Source organism: Echiichthys vipera, assembly GCF_963691815.1.
Source record: "Echiichthys vipera genome assembly, chromosome: 20".
Classification (NCBI taxonomy): Eukaryota; Metazoa; Chordata; class Actinopteri; order Perciformes; family Trachinidae; genus Echiichthys; species Echiichthys vipera.
In genome coordinates, this window is record NC_139845.1 from 12,013,403 (window position 1) to 12,035,249 (window position 21,847).

The following is a 21,847-nucleotide window of genomic DNA, read 5'->3' on the forward strand; positions in this document are numbered from 1 at the left end:
CAGAAAGAGGGAAGGTGAAAGGGAGACAATAGTGAGATCGAGGCAGAAAAGGTTCAGAGACAAGTGGAGGACAGAGACATGACAAAAAAGAAAGGATAGTAAAGCAACAAGAGAGAAGAAGAGTGATGGAGCAAGAAACATTAGCAACAGCTCTGTTTGAAAAGCCGATTTTGGTTGTACTTACAACCAACAAAGAAAAGTACATACTAGCCCATGTTGGGCTGTAATATTATTACTTTCCCAGTCATTAGAAGTGTGAGGGATGACAGCATCCCTACCTACTGTATCCCATTGGGATTGAGAGGCTACAATATTTGTTTGCAGTTATGCAGTTTGTCTGTTTGTTTACTCCTCATGTAAGGTTATTGTTGTTGTTCCAAAAGATTATCCAATTATGGCTTCAGTTCAAAAAGAATCTAGCCAAACACTAACTTATAAAAAAGTAATATGTAACGAGTAGTGTAACTAATTTCTTTTGAAACTAAGTAATAAGTAATGGTATTTTTTCATTAAAGGTAAGTAACTTATTTAACTTCCTGAGTAATTTACCCAATACTGGTTCTAGCAAACAAATACTACTTCAACAACACAAACACACACATTGATTCAATTGTTTTTGTTTTGTGTGCATACCACAGTTATTTTAGTTTTAATTCATCAAATCACTTTTACTTACTTTTACTTTACCTTCAGGAGTTCATTTTATTTTCTGTTTAGGTCAAAATTAGCTTTCAGAGCTATTGGCAAAATACATCTTGTTTCTTATTGGTATAGACTTTCTGCAAATAGAGTTTGTGTTTTAGAAAACTATTTCAGATTAGTTTAAGCCAAGTTTACGAAATAAAAAAGATAAAACATTTGCCGAGCTGACTGATTCATCTGGCATACAGTAGTTACCCAGCAGTTTATAAAAAAAGCAAACCTCAGGGAGACAAGCGCTTGGCCAATCAGCTAATGCTGTTGTCAAGCTGTGTTTACATACACGGCATATCTTCGACTAACTTCGTAGTTAGTTTTTACTTCGCTCCATTCCTCCCAAGGGAAACTTTGCAGATCCTCAGTGGGCTTTTTTATTATTACAGCGTGGGTTGTGAATTAAAGGGGCACAGTCTGAATTGTGTTACCTGGCGGACTTCTGCGGATGAGTGAGTGTGGAACTCCGGCAAGCTAGCAACACAGATGGAAACACTGTTCATCCGAAGACAATGCAATGACACAAAGCTTGAAATTCTGCAAAGTTTCCCTTTAAAACCACAGCAAAAACCAGTATGTTGGCATGGCTACGCATCAGTTTCGATCTAAAATGATGTTAGATTCAGACTAATATTTGGTTTGGAAAAATTGAAACCCTCCACTGTTGAAATCAGCTAGAGTGCAAGCAATGTCAGGCTGAGGATGGAAATGGTGTCTAACAACTAGACAATTCTGTCTGATATCAGGCAAATAAAATGCACTCTGCATTTAGTGTTGTGGGTCAAGGATGGACCACAATTATTTGAAGGTAGTTGTTAATCAGGTAGACCCTGATTCAACAGAAAGAATGAATCACGCCTTTTAATCTTTTCATGTAGTTTGAATGCTGACTGCTCTGTCCACTGAAGCATAACGTTACGGTCGGCTGACTCTTGCACTCTTGAGTGGCAATTTAGATAGATAAGGACAGTTCAGATACTCCCACAGAGGATTCTAACTACAAGACAATGTCTGTACTTTTTCCAAGATGATACGATTCTGATAATCTGCCGTTGCACACATTTACCTCAAGTAATGTAAAGCAGTTCTATTCTTTAGAGAAAAGAAAACAAAGTGGACCTTGAGTCATATTTGTGAAATAGTGAAATACAATTTATGTTTGGTTTTCTTTTCTATTTCATTACTCATTATGGCCTTGGTATGTGTGTGCATATGTTTCTGCAGGCTTTTTTATCTGCATGAATGTGTGTATTTGCATGGATAAGACAATAAAATCACAGACAAACAACGCTGGAGAGCAGGGTGTGCCATTGCTGCTCCAGGGTTCATTTTCTTATTGTTTGTCTTACTGGCTCTGCAATGCACCGGCCTCCATTTTGTCTGTACGTGTGTTTAAGGTGGGAAATTATTAAGAAAATTTCCTCCATGAAGATCTATAGTCTCAATATTTCTAACAACGGGAATATGCTACATTACTTAAAATATTTAAATGATGTTTAAAATATAATGTTTTATTTTCATTCATTATTTTGTTCCGTACAATTTTCCAGCTGAAAGAGGCTAAGCCAAATGCATACAACACTTTTTGTATACATCATTGAATGATACTGATGCTTGGAAGTGCGCACCGTAATTGTGAAGGATCTTATTTTCATGATTGATCATATTCATGAAGTTTCAGCAGTAACTTTACACAGTGAGCTACTTCAATGAATGACTTCTTGAGGATACCAACCTTGTTGGATGGTGTGTCCACCTCAAAATAATGAATTTCTAAATGTCATTGTCTCCTCAGTTTGCTTTTCTGCACCTCACTTCACTTTGGCTTGGCTTCAAGTAAGGTTGTTGTAAGTTGTTTTGGTACGAATCCAGAAGGAGGACAATAACTCCCCTAATGACTTTAAAATATCCCCTCCCTCTCACTCAAGATGGTCTCGTTCTCTTCATGTAGCATCTCGAGGTTACTTGGCATGGATCCAGAGAGAAAGAGAATCCATGTCACATGCTTCAGCAACATAAACTCATTCTCTCACTCTCCCTTTATGTGCCACAAACACAAAGAGAAATGGTGGTCCCTCCATCTTTCCCCCTTTTATTCTTTAGTGTTATTGTCATGTCAACCAGAAACAAATCGATGACAAAACTACTTTTAAAATTATCATTTATTTAATACATATAAATATATATATATATATATATATATATATATATATCTCCAGGAATTTCAACATAAACACATAAAGCAGCCAACTTAAAAGCCTTATATTATATTGCAGGCGGTAAATAACCCAGATAAGAATAACTGCAACAAAGAGCCACCCAACAAACCCCATCAACGTTCCTTTGTCCCTCATACAAATACAGCAGAGAGGCCTCTCAAATATTCCAAGACAAAGAAATGGAAAAAAGTACCCATATTTGAAGAGCTCAGAAGATATTTGTGAACTATGATAACTGCAGTTAGAAAATGACAATTGAATGCCACATGCCAACCTGGACCCTTTTTACATTTTACTCTAAAACATTTTTTCAGAGCTATGTTGTGAAAGCTTTAAATGATGAAGGTATTAAACCCCCCACTGTTTTTCTGTGGCAAACTTTGATCTTTGTGGTTTTTCAGTTTTCTTTCACTTCTGTGTTGTACTACTATGCAAACAAATGACAAAAACAAAACTCTTTGGCAGCTGCAAGAACAATAATTCAAGGGAGGCAGGCAACCAAACGGCGTACAAAAAGACTAAAAGCCCCAACTTTTGTTCCAGAAATCGAAGACACAGCAAATTACTTTGTGGGTAAATAGCCAGGAGGGACCCATATATGTCATTTTAAAACTTGTAGGTGGAGGTGAACAGAGGTTTCAGGTGTTGATACTATGCTTCTCCACATAAGGAATCACTGTAAATACATCAGAAAGTGTGAAGTGAGTGAAAGAATAACATATAGGTGTGATGAAGCAGCACATTGTCTGACTACTTTATATTTAATTCCCACCACCTGGTGCTCTTTGTCCCTGTTCCTGCATCATTTGTACCACTGTTTAAAAAACAATTTTGGGTATTCTCCATGTTTTAGCCAATATGATTTGCTTGATTTAAAAGGTCACCCGATCCAGTGATATCAGACGATTGAATAGGCGTTATCAGATGTATCACTATTCTTCCTCCTAGTTTGCTCAGTAGACTGTTATCATTGATTAATAAGCTGAGACCAGTGTGTTCTTTTTTTAAAGGCTGCATAAACTTACTCTCTTACGTAAAATTCCCAACTAATGCCATGAATGCAAGTATTTCAACCAACACCATAATCACAGTTAAAATGCAAACAGCAACACATGCAATTACAATTTAAATGAGTTCTGTAATATAGGTGATGCTTTCATCTGGAACTTTTTGCCGAGCTATCTGAAAGTGTAATAGACACATGAAACATTTGCAATGGCAGGTCCGTGTTCGTTTTAGCTCTATCGAATCCAGCGAGAGACAATTGCGGTACATTTTGTGTCGGGCAACTTTCAGCATAAGCAAAGGGTTCGGTGATTCATTTAGGTATAAAGTTTGTGACCTTATGGTTATGGAATGATTTCTCTCCTCTCTAGCCCAGCAATAACAGAAAAAAATACACCACAGCGCAAACCTGCTGTTGCAGTATGAAAGAGCAATCAATGTCTGCCTGTGAATTGGTTTTCGACTTCTGGCGATGACAGACTGAGATAGCGCAGGAAACGACAAACACTGACACATATTTTTGCACACATTCCAGCACAGACACGTTACCTGAAATTTCAATCTCGCCTCTAAAACTAAATCAGATGAGTATTTCTGTAATCTCACAATAACACTACCTTTCTCTATCTCTGGCTTACCCAAATGTATTCCACAAAATATTTTGCAAAGGAACACAGGAAATTAAAAAAGGCAGACAGAAAAAGCAGGGTGCATGAGGGGAATATTTGTATTAATAAGATAATATTCAAATGAGATTTTGTTTTTTATCCACTTAAATTTGTCAGCGGTAGAGGAAGTCTTGGAGAGAGGGGGGAAATTAAAGATTAAGCACTACAGGTTCAAAATGATGCATGACCACATGAAAAAATAAATAGCCATAATGTGTTTGGGGAAAGCAGTGAGATTAACTTAATTTTGAAGGTGAAACAAACGCCACATACAGTATTAGACAAATGAGAAGCGAAGCTGGGTTTAGCACTATTAAAGGATGAGCTAAATTAGTCAAGGCAGGGTGGATAAACACTTCAGGACTACTGTACAGTGTAGCATTCAAGGCTCTAATTTGTCCTTTTTTAACTGTTATTCTGAAGGAATAACTTAGCACATAACAGCGCAATTGTCTTGTATTTCATAAATTATTTGGCAGACAATAGTCTTTCATGCTCTATCTGAAAGGACTGAGCACAGCTGCATGACACAGGAAGCGAGAAGACATGAAGGGTGGGATGACATGAAGGGTTATAAGGTCAGATGGATGTTAGGGATCTGACAGAGTGAATTTTTGCTCTTTAAGATCTTATATGTGAGAGTCTGTGGGAGTCTGTATGAATGTTTGCATGCATCCGGGGGTCCAGGGAATAACTCACCGTTGAAGTTGACAGCACGAATGTAGCTGAGCAGCTCTTTGCCGTCGATGCTGGCCATGCGTGGGCAGAGGCCTGGGTATCCGTAGCAGAGCTCCCGGTGCATGCGGTGCAGAGCATGGGCCATGGCGTAAACCGCGTCCATCACAAACTGAACCTTTCCCTCTTGTTCGTAACTGGAATCTCGCCCGACTTTTTCTAAACCTGAGAAGGAAAGAATAAATTGGTTAGAAGGGAAAAGAAGAAAATGAAAAGACATACATAATTTCCATGGAAGCCATTCTGAATTTAAAGGCTCCATATCTTTTTTTTATTATAAAGCAGATCACGGTGCTATGTAAATACTATGAAAGTATCAAAGCGATCAATCCACAGTAGAAATTCACACAGCCCTCTTTTACACTACTTGACACATTCACCCATTCATACATACATTCATACACTGATGAAAAAGCCTACCTGCCCATCATCTGATTATATATAATCATTCAAACCACATCCAAACACCCATGAGTAGCACAGGGAGCAATTTGGGGTTCAGTGTCTTGTTCAAGGACATGTGGACCGACGGAGCCCGAATTGCCAATCCTCAGAATGGAGAACAACCCGCTTACTGCAATGAGCCACAGTCAGCCGTAAATACAGAATCGCTTATGGGGAAGACCCAGAAACGCTGACCAATCAGAGCAGACTAGTCTTTTTCGGAGGGGGGCTTAAAGAGACAGATGCTAAAATTGAGCTTTTCAGACAGAGGGTGAATATAGGTCTATTCAGACTGAAAAATAATGTTTTTGAACATTTAAGCTTGTTAAAATGCTCTAGTACAAACTCAGAAAGCAGATATAAAACTGAAATAGAGCATGTGGGACCTTTAAATCAGGATCAGGGTAGGGAAGTCCATCCAGGACATCAAACAGCTCAGTGGTACGTTCCAGAACTGTGCACCATGTACATTATAAAAAGCTCTGGAATGTAAACAATCAAGCAATGATAGATAGAGACCAGTAGTTAAGGCAGGTAGAGTTTGGCTGAGGGATAGGTGAAAAAAAGAGGTGAAATGAAGCCAAGCTGTAAAAAATAAAAATTGGGCTGAAGGAAAACTAGAAAGGGGTATAAGGGAGAGAGATGAAACAGAGAAAAAGTACTTGTGCGAGACAGGTTACGCATCAGACAGGTAGCAGGGCTCTCTGCCTGACAATGACAAATAACACCCCTCAGTCCATTCTCACCCTAGTAGCAAAGTTACAGAAGAAGGAACAACATGTTCCTTCTTTACATCTTCTGAACCACTCGTAATTGCATTTTCTTGTATGAGAGAAAAGCAAGAAAGCCCAGGGAAGACAAAACAGACTTTGTCCCCTTCCTGAAATAGTACAGTTAAATCTAAACATTCAACCAAATACAAGTGTTTTTCTTCTTCTAAAGCTACAGTATTTGGCTTATCCTATTACTACAGCCTAATTAATGTTCATGTTTAAGTTTATCAATGAAAAAAAATTGCATTTGACCTATAGGCTTTTGTGCCTGCACAGTGCACGTGCAGAGACCCACTCCCTTCCTTTCTCTGACAAAACACATACGCAAACACGCAAATAACCTAGTTGCTATTTATTGAGAGGGTTTTATGACACACGCCATTAGCATAATGAGCTAATCAAAAGAGAACGGAGTGGAAATAAAACCTTCCTGATGCATTAAGATGGAAATAAGTGATTGACTATGATATTCATTTTCTCTGTTTTCCATCAAAAAGTTCAATGAGTGGAACTGCACTGGATGTCCAAACATCCTAACTTATTATCTTTCTTTAACTCCTTCCCTTTCTGACATTTGTTTTGCTCTTAGCTTGTTATTCTATTCTTATCTCTCATGTCTGCCTCATTCTCTCCTTTCCTCCCCTTTCCCCTCTTCCCTCCCTGTGTGTCACTTTCTCATACTCCCTCTTTCTGTCCTCCTCTCTTTTGTCTCTTTCACCTCCCCACTGACTTTGCCCAGGTTTTACTCACCTATTTCTTACAAGTAGCAGTCACCTTCAGGCAACGCAAACTGAATCAAAACCCGTCTGGGCTGAGTTGAATTAACAAGACAAGAAGCCCCTCAATCAATATGAGAATCCATAAAGAAATAATGGGGTCCAGAGAATGAAATCTAATCCACAGTTATAGATGGCTGTTGGGTGTTCTGTATGCATGTGCATGTGTGCGTGTGTGTGTGTGTGTGTGTGTGTGTGTGTGTGTGTGTGTGTGTGTGTTTGTGTGTGCGTGTGTGCGTGTGTGCGTGTGTGTGTGTGTGTTTGTTGCTGGTGGCAATGGTGGTGGTTGTGTGAGACAGAGCGTCAGCAGTAAGCATTGTCTCTGTGCCATGTGGTCCAACCAAGCATCTGATCACTTTATTGGATGAATCATCTCCTCTTGATCTCTGGATAACAGAGCTTTACGGTAGATATACTGGAAGTGTTTGTTTGTTTGTATGATGAGAGTAAAACGGCAAATGGACAGTGTGTGTGTATGTGTTGCAGAAAAAGAAAAAAGGAATAGAGGGCAAGTGACAGAGCTAGGAAAGGAAATAAAATATATGTGCCATATTTTTCCAATCCTGCAGGGGGTTAACACAGCACTTATTCTGCTTCTTGGCATTCCTGTGTGCAAACACTACCACACGCTGGTGCCCAGTAAAACCACATTCTTCTGAGCCAAAGCACAACTCTTTCCGACCCATCCAAAGATAAAAAATCTGTAACTATTCATTTTGTGGCTAACAAAACCCAGCAGCTCATTGTTCGAGAAAAATGCATACAGGAAAAACTAACTGCTTAAAGCAGTAGACTGAGACTGGGGGGTAAAAATCTATTGAGCTGTTTCCAAGCACCAGTGCTCATGGAAAGTGGTCGACATGTTATCTTGTTTATCATTGCCTTTAATCTGACATTTCATTAGAAAGCTGGCTGCACAAATCACTAACATTTGCTTATCCAGAGAAGACATGCACCTTTTGGCGAACAAATGCTCAACATTCATAATTACACACATTCACACCTTAGTTGTCACTGAGAGAGGGGACAGTTTTTCTCATTAGCTTTAGAAATTCTGGCATACGTTTCAAATCACACAGCCAAAACTATATTTAACTGTGTTTATTTCCTACCAGTCACAAAAAAAAAATGTAATGAATTGCTGTTCACTCCCACAAAAACACATTTTAGCCCACAATCTTGTGATGGTGTCGGGCCAATACATGTCAAACTATACAACCGAGGTCTAAAAGTTTTTTAGAGGTTTAAAAAGACTTGTCTTGCCTCGGGGTTACTCTGGCAACAGCCTCAGTAATGTGATTGATGCAACTAACCCTAGTCAAAACCCTCTGTGCAGCAGTGCAAGATGAATACTACACTGGACCAACCGCTCTGTCTGGATGAAAGAAAAAAGAAGAAGTGCAGCAAGGTGGAGCTAATGCAACTAACTGACTGGTTAACTGCCTTGAAAGATCCAATTGGGAGTCGATTTACTGCTCCTGTCACTAATCTAAGGGCAACCGCCGCCCTGTTCAATGAATGCAGATTTAAAATGAAATAAAGAGTTTAGGGAAGTCGACACCCTGAGGTGTTTCAGCACTTTAAGCAGAGCACCAATTAAAATAGTACAGATCAACCATTTAAGTTAAAAGACTGAAATAATTGAATTGTGCTCTGTGTGGATTAAAGTATTTCGACATGTTTGACTTTTTTCGCTCTCAGGGGGAATTTATTTTATTCACTGCAATTGAAATTAGGGAATGAATCCTCTTTTAACCAAGATATGTGTGAGGCATCCGGCCACTATGGCATGTTATGATGCTGTTGCAATTTATCTACTTTTACTATGTAGGGAATTGAGCAATTATGGGTCATACAAGTTTATTCAGACAGACAGTACAAGAAAAAGAATAAAGTATGTAAACATGTTTCAGTAAAGATGAAGAGAACAGAAATAGGTAAGAATTAGATTAAATAGTGCAACTTTCTGGAACTAGGAATGTTTAGACAATTAAAAGTTAAATATGTAACTATCCATTTTATGATCACCGTTTGCACAATATCGGTTGTTTTTGCCAGAAGCCTGATTTTCTACTGGGACTTCTTAACTTCTAATATCAACGCTCACAAAGGAAAGACAATTGACTTCAATATGCTGAGGCCATATGGCTTATTGTCATAAAGCACACATATGCAAGCACATAAAAGAGACAATTGCGTATATACACACTCACATCGGATGATTATGCGTATTCATCTACTGCATTACTCCCAGCGCGTCAGAGCAAAATGCAGTGTCGTTAAGGGCTGCTTTCTCTAAAACTACTTAAATCAGAAATACTGCATACTTCTTTCATGTTGAGTCACATAAATGTAACGCAGTGTTCAAAAATATGGATTCAAACACCAGGTAATTGGTCATTTTTGCCAAATAAACTACAAAGCAATCTTTATTAATGTCTGAGAACAGACTATGGATAAAACATGAAACATCTTTATACAGCCTCACTAATCAACAAAAGGCCATTTAGCTGGCTGTCTAATGTCCTACCCTAATTGCAAACCTAATTAGGCATATTGCTAATAAATAAAGCTAAACAAGACATAGTTATCAAATGCTTTCACATCCAACACCTTTACATACAACAGTGGTGGCACTGAAGTGATACCGTACCCAAAATCCATCTTCGTAGCATCAAACACTTTTATTATTTTATTTGACTGTGAAAACGTGTCACCACTAGAGTATATTTAGATTTACTTCATTAGTAATTTCCAGGCCTTAGCCAAACTCCATTTCTCTATATTATGTATAGTAATGATCTGCCATCTAAGTCATATCTGTGTAAGTTAACTTCTGCGGTTCTGCTGATATTTTCTAATTTACTTTGCGATTTGACTTTTCAAAATCTTGCCAAAGAGACAGAGGGTACTTCAGTTAATGATGTGTTAATGAAGGTGACAAGCTGCTACAGTTTCAAAGATGCACTAGAACTTAGATGTCCAATTAACAGCAACTCTGAATTAAACTGAACTACACATACAAAATTGTGCAAGCAGAGATCTGAAGAGTTACAACTTCCATAACAGCCTCAGAAAGAATAAGGATATCAATGGAGGAGCATTGTTAGAAGAATTTATCCTGACCTTTTTAAGCTGACCTATAAATATCAGATTACTGATCGTCCTCATTTTTCGAAAACAGATCTGTGACCTGATTACGTAGATCCAACATAAACTGCTCGTCTTTCTCTGCAAAGCCAGCATTCGTTTCTGTTGCATTGCTATGTGTGCATGCGCGTTTGTATTCAGCATCAGTGCACATTTCCATTCAGAGAAAAAGTACAACAAAGTGTTACACTTTGAGCCATAGATCAACGTGTCATGAGATAATGAGAATTTCTCCATGCCGTGAAACTCGATGTGAAACGACATGATGCATCATTAATCAGCATCTCGCAAGAAGACGCAATCCTGCCTTGAGACGGTTAAACGACTAGTGCTGTTATGAGTGCTGCTAACTGGGAAAACACTACTGTCTCTGTTTCCTGGGATTGCATCAGGTGTTGTAACCGGAGCAAGGGGAGTGTGTGCGAAGAGTACAATGCTACATTATGGAGCTTTTATTAGATCTGTCTGTCCATTGTCTGCAGCCATAACAGCTTGTCAAATCAAGAGGTGGCTGCAAGTCTACTTACTTCATCTTTGCATACAACATGGGCGAGCAGGTGCAAGATAAAAAAGGCAACGTTAACCGAGTCATTAATACGTGAGTATATCACATCTAGTATGGTGCAGCTAGTGTGTGTGTCTGTGTGAAAACAAGACTAAATGAAAGAGATAAGCAGGGATAACAGTTGAGATGGAGGCGGAGACAGAGAGGAACTGAGAGACGCGAAGATGAATGCACAAAATGTTTGTGTGTTAATATGCACCCTGTCTGACATTATATTCCATTTACCAGCCAGAAGCTGCTAAATTAAATTCTGCCTTTCTGCTCAGTGTTAATGATATCGGTGACCACGGGCGTTTTAATTTGGTTGGCTGCTTGATAAGGACAGATTTGCATTGAAAACTCTCAAAAGAAAAAAAAAATACTTGAAAAACTCTGAGAGGCAGAAGTACAGATGAAAAGCAACTTTCATGTCTCATAAAAGATCTGCAAACCAAAAGCTCCGTGAGGACACAATCCTCTCCGTATCTCCGAGTCATTTTCACATTTTGCGGTTGATTATTTGTTCTTCTTGCTTAGGCACGCAGTCCGGGTGGTTGCTATGATCTGTTTCTAGATCAGTATAAAGATGTTACTCACCTCAGTTGTGTTTAGTAAAAGCCACAGGCATGGCAGAAACTTTCCAAAAGGATTTCATGATGAAAGTTTTGTTTGAAATTGAGATAATCTGCCGTTTGAAGATCGTGACACCATGCTATTACAGATTGTGTGGTTGCAGACATTTTTAACCTTTAAAGTTTCTAGATGACAAGAGAAATGAGTTTTTACAGTCGGGATCCAGAACTTGAAAGACATCTTTGAAGATGAAGTCATGGAGGTTTTTTCATCATTATCATTATTCCAAATTGATACTGCATTTTGAAAGACTCCTCTTCATATACCTTTAAACAACATGAGACATCACTTCAATCATCTAACCTGGCACTTCAACATAAATGCAGAGGTGGTGGTACAATGACTCACGCTGGTAAGAGCATCAGGATTATTGGAGATAACAGCGATCCAAGTATAACCTTAAGAGTAGAAATAAAGAGCTGGGGCTGTATTTGTAAAGCTTCCTAGTACAAAGAGTTACTCCTGGTGACGGAATTCTATGAAAACCCTCAGAATTATGACATTCTTCGAAAAAATGGCCCCTAAAATACAAACGTTTCTCTCAGGTGAGAATTGTTAGAAGTAGAGAGGAGGACTTTTAAAAGAGGAGAAAATGGTGTAAATACCTAGGAAATGCTATAAGGCAATATCACTAGAAATTAAAGAAAAATGCAACAGTGCTGCAGTGATGACTTGGGTCACAACCTTTCATTAGCAGAGTGAACACAAACAATTACAGTATCATATTGTGAGACAGTTTATTTCAATGGATGTTCACACCTCACAGGCTAGAAAGAGCATTCATGGAAGGACAACAGGATCAGCCACACCCCCTCAGTAAGGGCGCACTCACACTGTCCATCTGTACCGTGCCCAAGCATACTTCACGGCTAAAGTCTAGTTCGTTTGACCAGTGTGAGTGACCGACCACGTCCTGTTTGGGAGAGGTGGGCTTTTGTAAAGCACGTTTGCACATGAACGAGCACGAGCGTGCGCACGTGCACATGTACGAGCACGAGGCCTATGGCTGTTCTGACGTCATTTCATGTGCGCCTGTTCGGACATAGAGAAAAGAAGGACGGACCATGCACTGATATTTAAAACAATGGCGGCGAAAGGTTAACGTTGGTGTGATGCGGAGGTGGAGTGTTTACTGCAGATTTGGGCGGATGAAAATATTCAAAAACAGTCGACAAGACGCACAAAAACTCAGAGGTCTATGGAAAGATTTGTAAACAAAGCGACGCATCGCGATGATATCAATCAATGCGTGTGACGTGTTACGGTGTGATGACGTATAGGCGGGCAAGAAGCATTTGCACGAGGCCCAGGTAGTGTGAGTACCTGGGGCGCGGGGGGAGAGGGAGGGGGGGACAAGTACCTTCAAGCACGGGGAACGGTACGGATGGACAGTGTGAGTGCGCCCTAAGGTAAACATTTCTGCCCCTTGCTTCCAGAGTTGCTCTGAGAATGTTTAAGGTAGGAGTCCTTGATAGAAATTGGGATCTTTCTCTCAGAAGCTTTATGAATAAATAAAAAAATCCTAAATTGAACCTTCTAAACTTCTAAAGTTTTGAAGATAAACAAACAGATTTATTTTGAATTCCTAAAATGAACATAAAACCCTGAGTTTTAAAAAATATTATTTGGATTTTGAGGCACAGTATGCTTGATGCTGATTAGATGGTGATGGCTGATGAAGTCTGTTGTTGATGGTTTTTCTTTTAATATAATCAAACTGTCAAATTGGGAAAATGGTGCTTTTCTTGATGTACTCACTTCCATTTTCTTCAATGACCAAATGTAACTTTTTTTGGTTGTGTAATGTATCTATCCAAGGATGATTTCTATACAGTTGCATACCTATTTTCAACAATAGTCTACAGTATTTATTTGATGTTTTAAATGATTTCCTGCCTGACTTCCAGCTAATGGTTCAGTCATATATTGTAAGAAAGTACAAGAGAAAAGGAAATCGTGTGTGTGTGTGTGTGTGTGTGTGTGTGTGTGTGTGTGTGTGAGACATCTGTCAAGTGTTCACTGTGGGAGTTCCTCAAAAGGATTGCAAACCTTAATGCATGAACAAAGTCCTGGCACATACCTCCTTTTACAACACAACAATGTATCTTTGACAAAAAACTATAAAGCGAACAAAATGTTTATGAGAGCGATTTAATGTCACACTTCATCCTCAATATGATCATTTATTTATTATTTATATCATCATCATCAATTACCCACCCTGTCCTTGAATTCTCTGAGAAAATAGTTTTTCAAAGAATCTAAAAAATGTCTTTGTTCATCCCCAAAACTTAGAGCTACCGTCCACATCTCCTGACAACAATGAGATTGCTGCCAGTGGAATCATAAAAACATGTGCTTCAATGCCTTCAGAGGTAGGCCAGTGCCGTCTGTGTCTAGTACTAGCACAAACCAATATATTAAGGCAGCGATGTGAGGCTAATGTACAAATGCTGACTGGCTAAGTGACTTGATGGATGCCTTCATGGGCCAGTGTACCAGGCAGGTTTTACACAGCGAGTGATTGATGGCACCATGGATGACAGACAGACTAATGATTTGGACGAGCTCTTTAATTAAACATCAATTAGGAACACACATTCAACTCCCTCCTTCTCTGCTCCTGTCACACACCTTTACGCGCACATTTATTTTCCATTTAAAAAGATGCAGATGAGGTAACTTTGAGAATAATTAAGTGAGGAGATTTTATTTATAAATCTCAGGATAATGCAAACTCAATTCAGATGGCGATGAATCATTTGCATAAAGGTTGCTTAATTAGTTCTCTCTCAGATATATATATATTCTCAGATAACAGAATAGGGAAACGCTTCCCACAAACAAATCTTAACTCAAAGACTTTTACAAATCACTGTCAGAACAATACACACATGCACCTATTCTGCTTTTATGTTCTTCCTTAGTATGTCAAAATGTGAAGTGAGGAAAATATTACGCAACCACCCACAAGAAACCCACACAATCGCAATGCACAAAGAGTTCTTAGGTTATAAACATACTTGTCTGGCTTTGAGCTAGCTTCAGGGCTAATCTGCCAAGAGTGAAATTAATAATCAATAGGAGAGAATAAGAAATGAGCATCAGACAGGGATTCTGCTCTACATGATTTGACAAGAGAGCACTGAAGCCAAGGGTTATGCCAATACACCGCTGCACAAATACCAGTCATTAGATTCCAGTCTGTGTGTGAGAATGTGTGTGTGCATCTACTTGGTCCATAATTGGTGCCTGAGTTTTGTTTGTGCGGAGAATCGGAGATCAATGTCAAATATCGTTTTAATTTCAATCAGCTGGAGAATATGTATGTCTGTACGGCCCACTGTCGGCTGAGTAAAATAAAAGTGTGTAAGAAATAAATCTGTCAACAAGTTGCACAACAATTCTCAGAAAAGTTTTTTTTGACTAGAAAATACAGAAAAGCTGACTGAAAGGACTTAAAAGGCTGATTTGATGACTTAAATACTGATTGGACAACTTTCTGAAAGAGTTTATTACAACATGAGCTGTACTTTCGTAGTTATGACCATGATTTGTATGATAAGGCTGTCATTGTAGAGATCTGGGAACACAGTGTCATCACTACAACTAATAGAAGCTGACAGGTTGTAAACACATAATTGTGGTATAAAGTACTTTATTAGGGGATAACAGTAAGATGCTCAAATAAGCTGAATCCAAAAATGACACTCCAAAACTCAAATTTGTCAAGTCATCAATTATAAAATATGCTGCTCCGTAGACAATGAATTGTAAAATATGTTATAGCTGGCACTGGGAGCATCCAGGGGGGATCTGCTGATGAGGACATTTTCTCTTTTTAGAACTGAGATCACTACAATAGACTAAAGCTCATTTGGCTCTGGAGCAGCTCCACACTTTATACTTGATGACATCAGTTAGACACTTCTCTGGTTTCTGGCTTTGAGAAAAAGTAGTTCATGTTCACAAATATTCATTAAGCATTTCTAGGCCATGGGATAACAGTTTTGAAATCTTAATTTAAGTATTGTTCCCCTTTTAACACCCCTTGAAATATTATATATATTTATCATATTTTTCCTTAACTCCAGTGGGGTAAAATTGCAGTAATGTTGACGTGTACTTAGTCTTAGTCTTACTTACTTAGGGTGTGTCAGTATACTGTGCCATCAGAGGTCAAAAAGACTTCAAAATCTTAACCAAAGTGTGGTGCAGTGATCATTCCAACCTCACACTTCTTTTTAGGCAGGCTGTCCTCATTCACTGTACATATAACTACTGGAAAAAAAATGCAGTGTAAGACATAATCTTCATATTTATTACTGTACAAATGATGTCCGGAGCAAAGAAAGAAAGCAGGTGATGTACTATAAAAGGGCCAATATCCGCATATGGAGGAGGGTCGGGTGGTGGATGGGTCCCAAAGCACAGGTCTTCCACCCAGGCGACCTGCATTTGTGTCCTGGAAGTACCAAGCCAAACCATGACCTCTTTCCTCATCTTGATCAAGAATTTTTGGTGCAGATTTTTATTGTCACCTTTTGTTACCTGAAATGAATCGACTCACGTACCGGTTGCCGTTTCACGGCGTTAAATAAAATGTCATACTTCGCATGATTTCATACAAACCTGTTGATAAGACTATGTTAATGTTTCATCTTTCCCAGATCTCAGTAATTATTTGCTTAGTTAGTAGTTGTTATGATAGAAATGATGGTTCTTTAGACCAGATTGTGGCTTTATTGGCTAAGGGACTCCTTAACTCTCTAGTGGACTTGATGTTTGGGTTATTTACTGGCCGAACAGATCTTTCTTATCCTTCATCTCCCTTCCCCTCTGTTCGCAGACCTCCTGTAACACTGCAGCGAGAATGTTGTTTGCTTTATAAAAAAGCAATTGGCTGCAGAACACCACTTTTCATGAGTAACGTGATGCTACAGACATATGTGGCTAAAATATTTCACATATTTACATTATTACTGGTATATATCACTGCTGATAGTACAGGCAGCTAATATACATTATTCATTATTCATATTTGGCTGAATCAATGTCCTGGCACAACTCTACTATGCTCACAATCTCACAATCTCTCTCTGTGTCTCACTGTCTCTCTCTCTGTCGCACTGTCTCACTGTCTCTCTCTCTCTCTCTCTCCCTCTCTCTCTCTAGCTTTTTTAATTTCCTTTTGTCAGTCCGTTCTTCTCTTAATCTCTCTCCTGCACAGCTTTCACACAAACAAATAAACAGGAATTTTCATTTGTGTCGTGGATGGAATGTATGTTCTGTGTCAGCGAGTCTTCCCACTCTTGAAAAAGTATATATTTTCACACACCCGACAAACAAGCACACACAAAGGGACGAAGGATGGAACAAAAAGAGACAGAAGTGAATGCAGAAAAAGAGCACAATAACGCTAGTGAGAGAGAGGAGGGAGAACCGGATCAAACAAGACAGAAGGATGGAAAACAGAAACCTAAACAATAGCAGGAACGAGAGACAATAAATAGAAGGTGTGTTAATAGAAGGAAGGTTGAGAGAAACAAATGAAACAACAGAATAAGATAGAAGAGAGGACGAGTGGGAGAGAAGGGGGATGTATGCAGTTGAGAAAATAGGTATTGTTAAAGAGAGGACGAACCGTAAAATCACATTAGAAAAGCAACACTTGTTCTATCTAACCTGCGACAACCTATCACTGCACAAAGAAATGTCTGTGTGTGTGTATTTGCACATGGCGTACGTGAGTACATGCACACAGAGGTACACTCAGCAATGCATGTAGTGACAGAGGCACACAAAAAACATTGAATCCTTATATTTCTAACAATGCACATTTGACAAGAGACAGGAAATAAGTGAATAAAATAGGAAAAACAATGATAAATTAGGCTCTGGGTTATAAGATGTCAATTGTATTGGATTGTTTTTTTTTAAAAGTCATTAGGACCTCTTCCCTTCAGTCGCTTTTTAGAACTTCTTTGATCGATATTTACAACCAAGGTCTTATTTTCAAAGCTTTGGACATCATTCTTACCAGTAATAACATCTCACTCCCTGTGTTTATTGCACAGATTTGGGGAAGTGGCAGCATTGCTTTAACAGAGTCCAACAGGGCCAGGAGCCAGAGCAGTCACAATCAGACCAGTAATTGATAGGAATAACAGCTAAAGCTACAAAATGAATCAAGATGTATGTTATAAAAGACCCATATTTTATAGCACTAACTGCCCTACAATTAAAACGATGATGCTAATGTAGAAATAATGCCTCATTTTTACAGTTTCTCTTTTCTAAACTAATTAAGCGATTTTATTGCCTAGGTAATTAAATTTAACCACAAAAATCAATATTTTAGATTAGTAATGGGTCATTTAACCATGCAAGACGTATAAGGGGTCACCTGTAGTCACAAACCAACAGTTCTCCTCGGTCTTACAGAGGGTTTTAGTATATATTTTTTTCAGCTCATTGTTTTGGTTTTATGGCCAGTTACTTTACTGTTTTGGTTCAGCCTCACCGTCATCAGCAAAATATTTTTCTAGTCATTTTCAGTGAAAAAGCTATAATAATCACTCTGAAGGCCTGCTCAGCATCAAACGGCAGACAAAGTGAGCTACTAGCAGGTGGATATAATGGAGCATTTGGCAGCTAAAGAGGCATATAGACATACAGATATTTCCCACAGGAGTAGGGGGGGACCAAACAGAGCTAATAGGAGAGTGAATGTTGGACTTTTGCCAGAAACCCCAAATACATGCTAATGTTGTCATATAGATTTCTAGATATGCAAATGTGCGAACACATTCTTCTGAATAACTTTAAGTCAATAAGGATGGTCAGTAAATTCATCATGTGCGGATTTAACTCTTAACTGTGTCTTTATTAATTTGCAGGTGAGCTCTTGGGTGTGTATCAGTGACAGAGAGGTGTGCGACAGTGCCAAAGTGAACAGTGGGTACTGTGAACTTGTTCAAGATTGATTAGTCTGTGGGTGTGTGTGTGTGTGTGAGTGTGTGTGTGTGTGTGCGTGTGCTTGTGTGTGTGAGTGTGTTTGTATATGCATTAACAGTGATGGATAGGCAGCTCAACGCCAGTGCTTTCAACCCCCACAGTGTTACCTATGATGGAGGAGTTTCACATCCATGCAGATAAAGTTATTCTGTAGTAAAAATCCTTACTTGCATGTCACAGGGCATGCATGTATGACTGCGTCTCATCAATAGGTCACACATAACCACACAGAGTCATCGATGGAAGCTGTTGGATAACCATGCCCCGTACAAGAAAATGAAAAGGGGTAATTCCTCTGTAGCAGAATGACACCTAATATCACCTACTGGTAACTAATGCTGCAAAAATTCCTAAAATACTGTCTATCTGACACAATTCCTGTCTCACACACTGCAATCTATCTGTCTCTAATTGTCCATCAAGCTCTCCATCTGGGTTTGTCTCTGTCTTTCAGTCTATTCGGCCCTGAGGCCTTTTCACAGGGGAGGGAACAGTTTATCCAGCCAGCGAGCCTAATAACTCTCCTTCCCCATCGACCTCGTTAGGATATGGTCTATTTGTGGTGAGTGCACATATGTTTGTGCACAAGGGTAAATGTGTGACATGCTGGGCTAAGTCAGGATCTAATTAACTCCTGGAACTGAAGTGTGAAACTCACACGGGCAGATCCATGCACACACATCAAGAGTGTTGAATGAAGACTTTGCATCAAGCAACTCTGTGCATCAAACTATCACATAGAATTCTTTAGAAGATAATGTCCCCATTAACAATACTCTGTAAAGTGTAAATATTTTATGTTAAACTAGGGAAATGTAAAGCGCTGTGTGTTTGTGTGTGTGTGTGTGTGTGTGTGTGTGTGTGTGTGTGAGAGAGTATGTGTGTGTGTGTGTGTGTGTGTGTGTGTGTGTGTGTGTGTGTGTGGGTGTGTGTCAGCATTTGATAATCTTCTGTGTTTGCCCATTAAGTAGGATAGAAGTTACAGCCTAACATTAGGCAGCTACAGTGAAGTCCCAAGGTAATCTTGCTAATCAGGGAAAGTAGACCAGAGAGCTTTAACTATTATGAGAGGATTTTCTCTCACAAAGTTTGCACTCTTTACACTAAAATACACCTTGTACTTTTCTCATAGGTGTGATTTCAACTTCAAAGTCCTATATCATATTATGGTAATTTCCAGGTTCATACTTGTACTTTGGGTTTCTACTACAACATGTTAACATGCTTTAATGTTCAAAAAACAAATTATTTGTTCCTATACTGTGTGTTTGAATATTCACCATCAGTCCTAAATGTTCCGTTTAGGCACCTGTCCCTGTAAGCCCCCCTTCCGTAAAATCCCTGTCTGCTCTGATTGTTCGGCTTTTCTGTGTCTTCCAAATCTGCGCTCCAGGTGTCTCTGCATTGTCATTGCAAGTGAGGAGTGACTGCAAAGACATTGAAACGGCACTTTCTACCTACATATATGGTATAGCTGCGACATCTCAACCGTACAGAAGTCCTGATGGCTCGTTTGAGGGCACAGTCTCTGAATACAGGCTGTGTAAATTTCTCTGTTGATTGAGAGTTTTGATACGTTCAAAGTATTTATATAGCACTTTATGCTTTACGATATAAATAGACATGGGAATATCACTTTTTACGATATGGTACCTTAAAAAAAATGATGAATATGTTTCGTGCTATCCAGTCTGTTGTCTATCTATGCAATGTAATGTATGGAGGGTCATCCTATATTACTGTGTAACATATTTGTACTAATTAACATATTTCCTCAATTAATTGGACTTTATGTTTAAAACAGACTGATTATGTTGCTTGGTTTCGCTAATCCCTGCCTGTATCTGCACTGTGTGTTTCCTCCCATTTAATAGGGTGAAAAGACTTCTGGCTAAGGGGTTATTGGACCTATTAAACCCAGCCTGCAACATGAGATTCATCCATAATAAGCAATGCGAGTGCAAACTGTGCAGCTGCATAAAATATACATTATTACAAATAGCTCTGCAAATAGATAGTCCACGATAACTATTTGAGTGTAAGCACTGATGTAAAAATCAGCTTTTTTTTTTATAGATCTAGCTTTTATTTGCCACATTTACATTTCATTATGAGAAAGTGATACAGAAGATTCGATTAAACACACATCAGAGACAGCAGAAGGTAAGGGAGAGAGACAGGAAGAGATATATTGGTTTGATCTTAAAGAGGACCTATTCAGCTTTCTGTCTTTTCTGACCTTTAAATGTTTTCATAATGTTGTATAGTCATGTTAAAAGACACCAAAGTATCAAACAATGATGAACATGCATTTAGACATGAGCCCTGTGACCTTCTGGCTCAGCTCTGAACGCTGGGATTTGGTTGCTATTAGCGATTTCTTTGAATTTATCTACTTAGATGATGCCTGACTGTCCTACATGGTCATGCTGCTAGTCCTCATGTCCATCCCTGCCGTGCTCTCAACTGCCGGCAGGGATGGAATTGCAGTTGCATCTTTTCACTTCGGTTAGGACGTCGGTAGAAATGTCTCTAAAAAAGTGTTTTTGTAGGTGTGAGGGAAAGCCGTTTTCCTCTCCTAAAGACCCAAGCACCAGGCTGAAGTGGGTAGAAAGGCAGATTCCCGGCAAACAACATGATCCTAATATGTGGGTTTATTTAACGTTACGACACACCTGAGTTTTAGAAAATATTGCGTTACTGCACCTGCGTAGTAGCGGTGGGACCGTGGAAGTGAGCTGCTATGGCGGTGGTTTATGTGTATGTGTGTGGGAGGTGTCTCTCGCCATCAGAGGAGGAAAACACACGGCCTTAAACTGCAACCGACCCCCGTAGCAGCTAACTAGTCCGGACAGGAGCAGATCTACTTCTCCGGTCCGCACTTATGAGTAGAGCACTGGACAGACAGCAGCCTCAGACTCGCAGCTGCCCCGGGTACTGTCATCAGTGTGAGCCGGTGTAACCCCTACTGTGGTTTCCCTGTTGTGTTTCTCTAACAGCAGCAGCTGTGCTCAGACTCTCTCATCACATTCACAAACATCTTACCAAGGATTTTTTCAGGACACATCTCATATTTACTGTGGCTGATATGATTGCATAAGTGCACACTTCATTACTACCACCTTTGAAAAATAAATTTCGTAGTAGGGAAGACCAGGTACAGTTGTAACAGGGGACGGTTGTAACACCT

General features: G+C 39.2%; 1 protein-coding gene across 2 annotated transcripts in view; it reads right to left on the bottom strand.

The window, feature by feature from the left end:
- The window catches only part of grm8a (glutamate receptor, metabotropic 8a), a gene marked incomplete at both ends in the record, with an annotated part of 470,018 nt that overhangs the window by 285,769 nt on the left and 162,402 nt on the right, over window positions 1-21,847 (bottom strand). For both annotated transcript variants that reach the window (XM_083935442.1, XM_083935441.1), the window contains one exon: window positions 5,285-5,485. In XM_083935442.1, coding sequence (XP_083791568.1) covers window positions 5,285-5,485 — 201 coding nt within the window. The remainder of the gene's footprint in view (window positions 1-5,284; window positions 5,486-21,847) is intronic.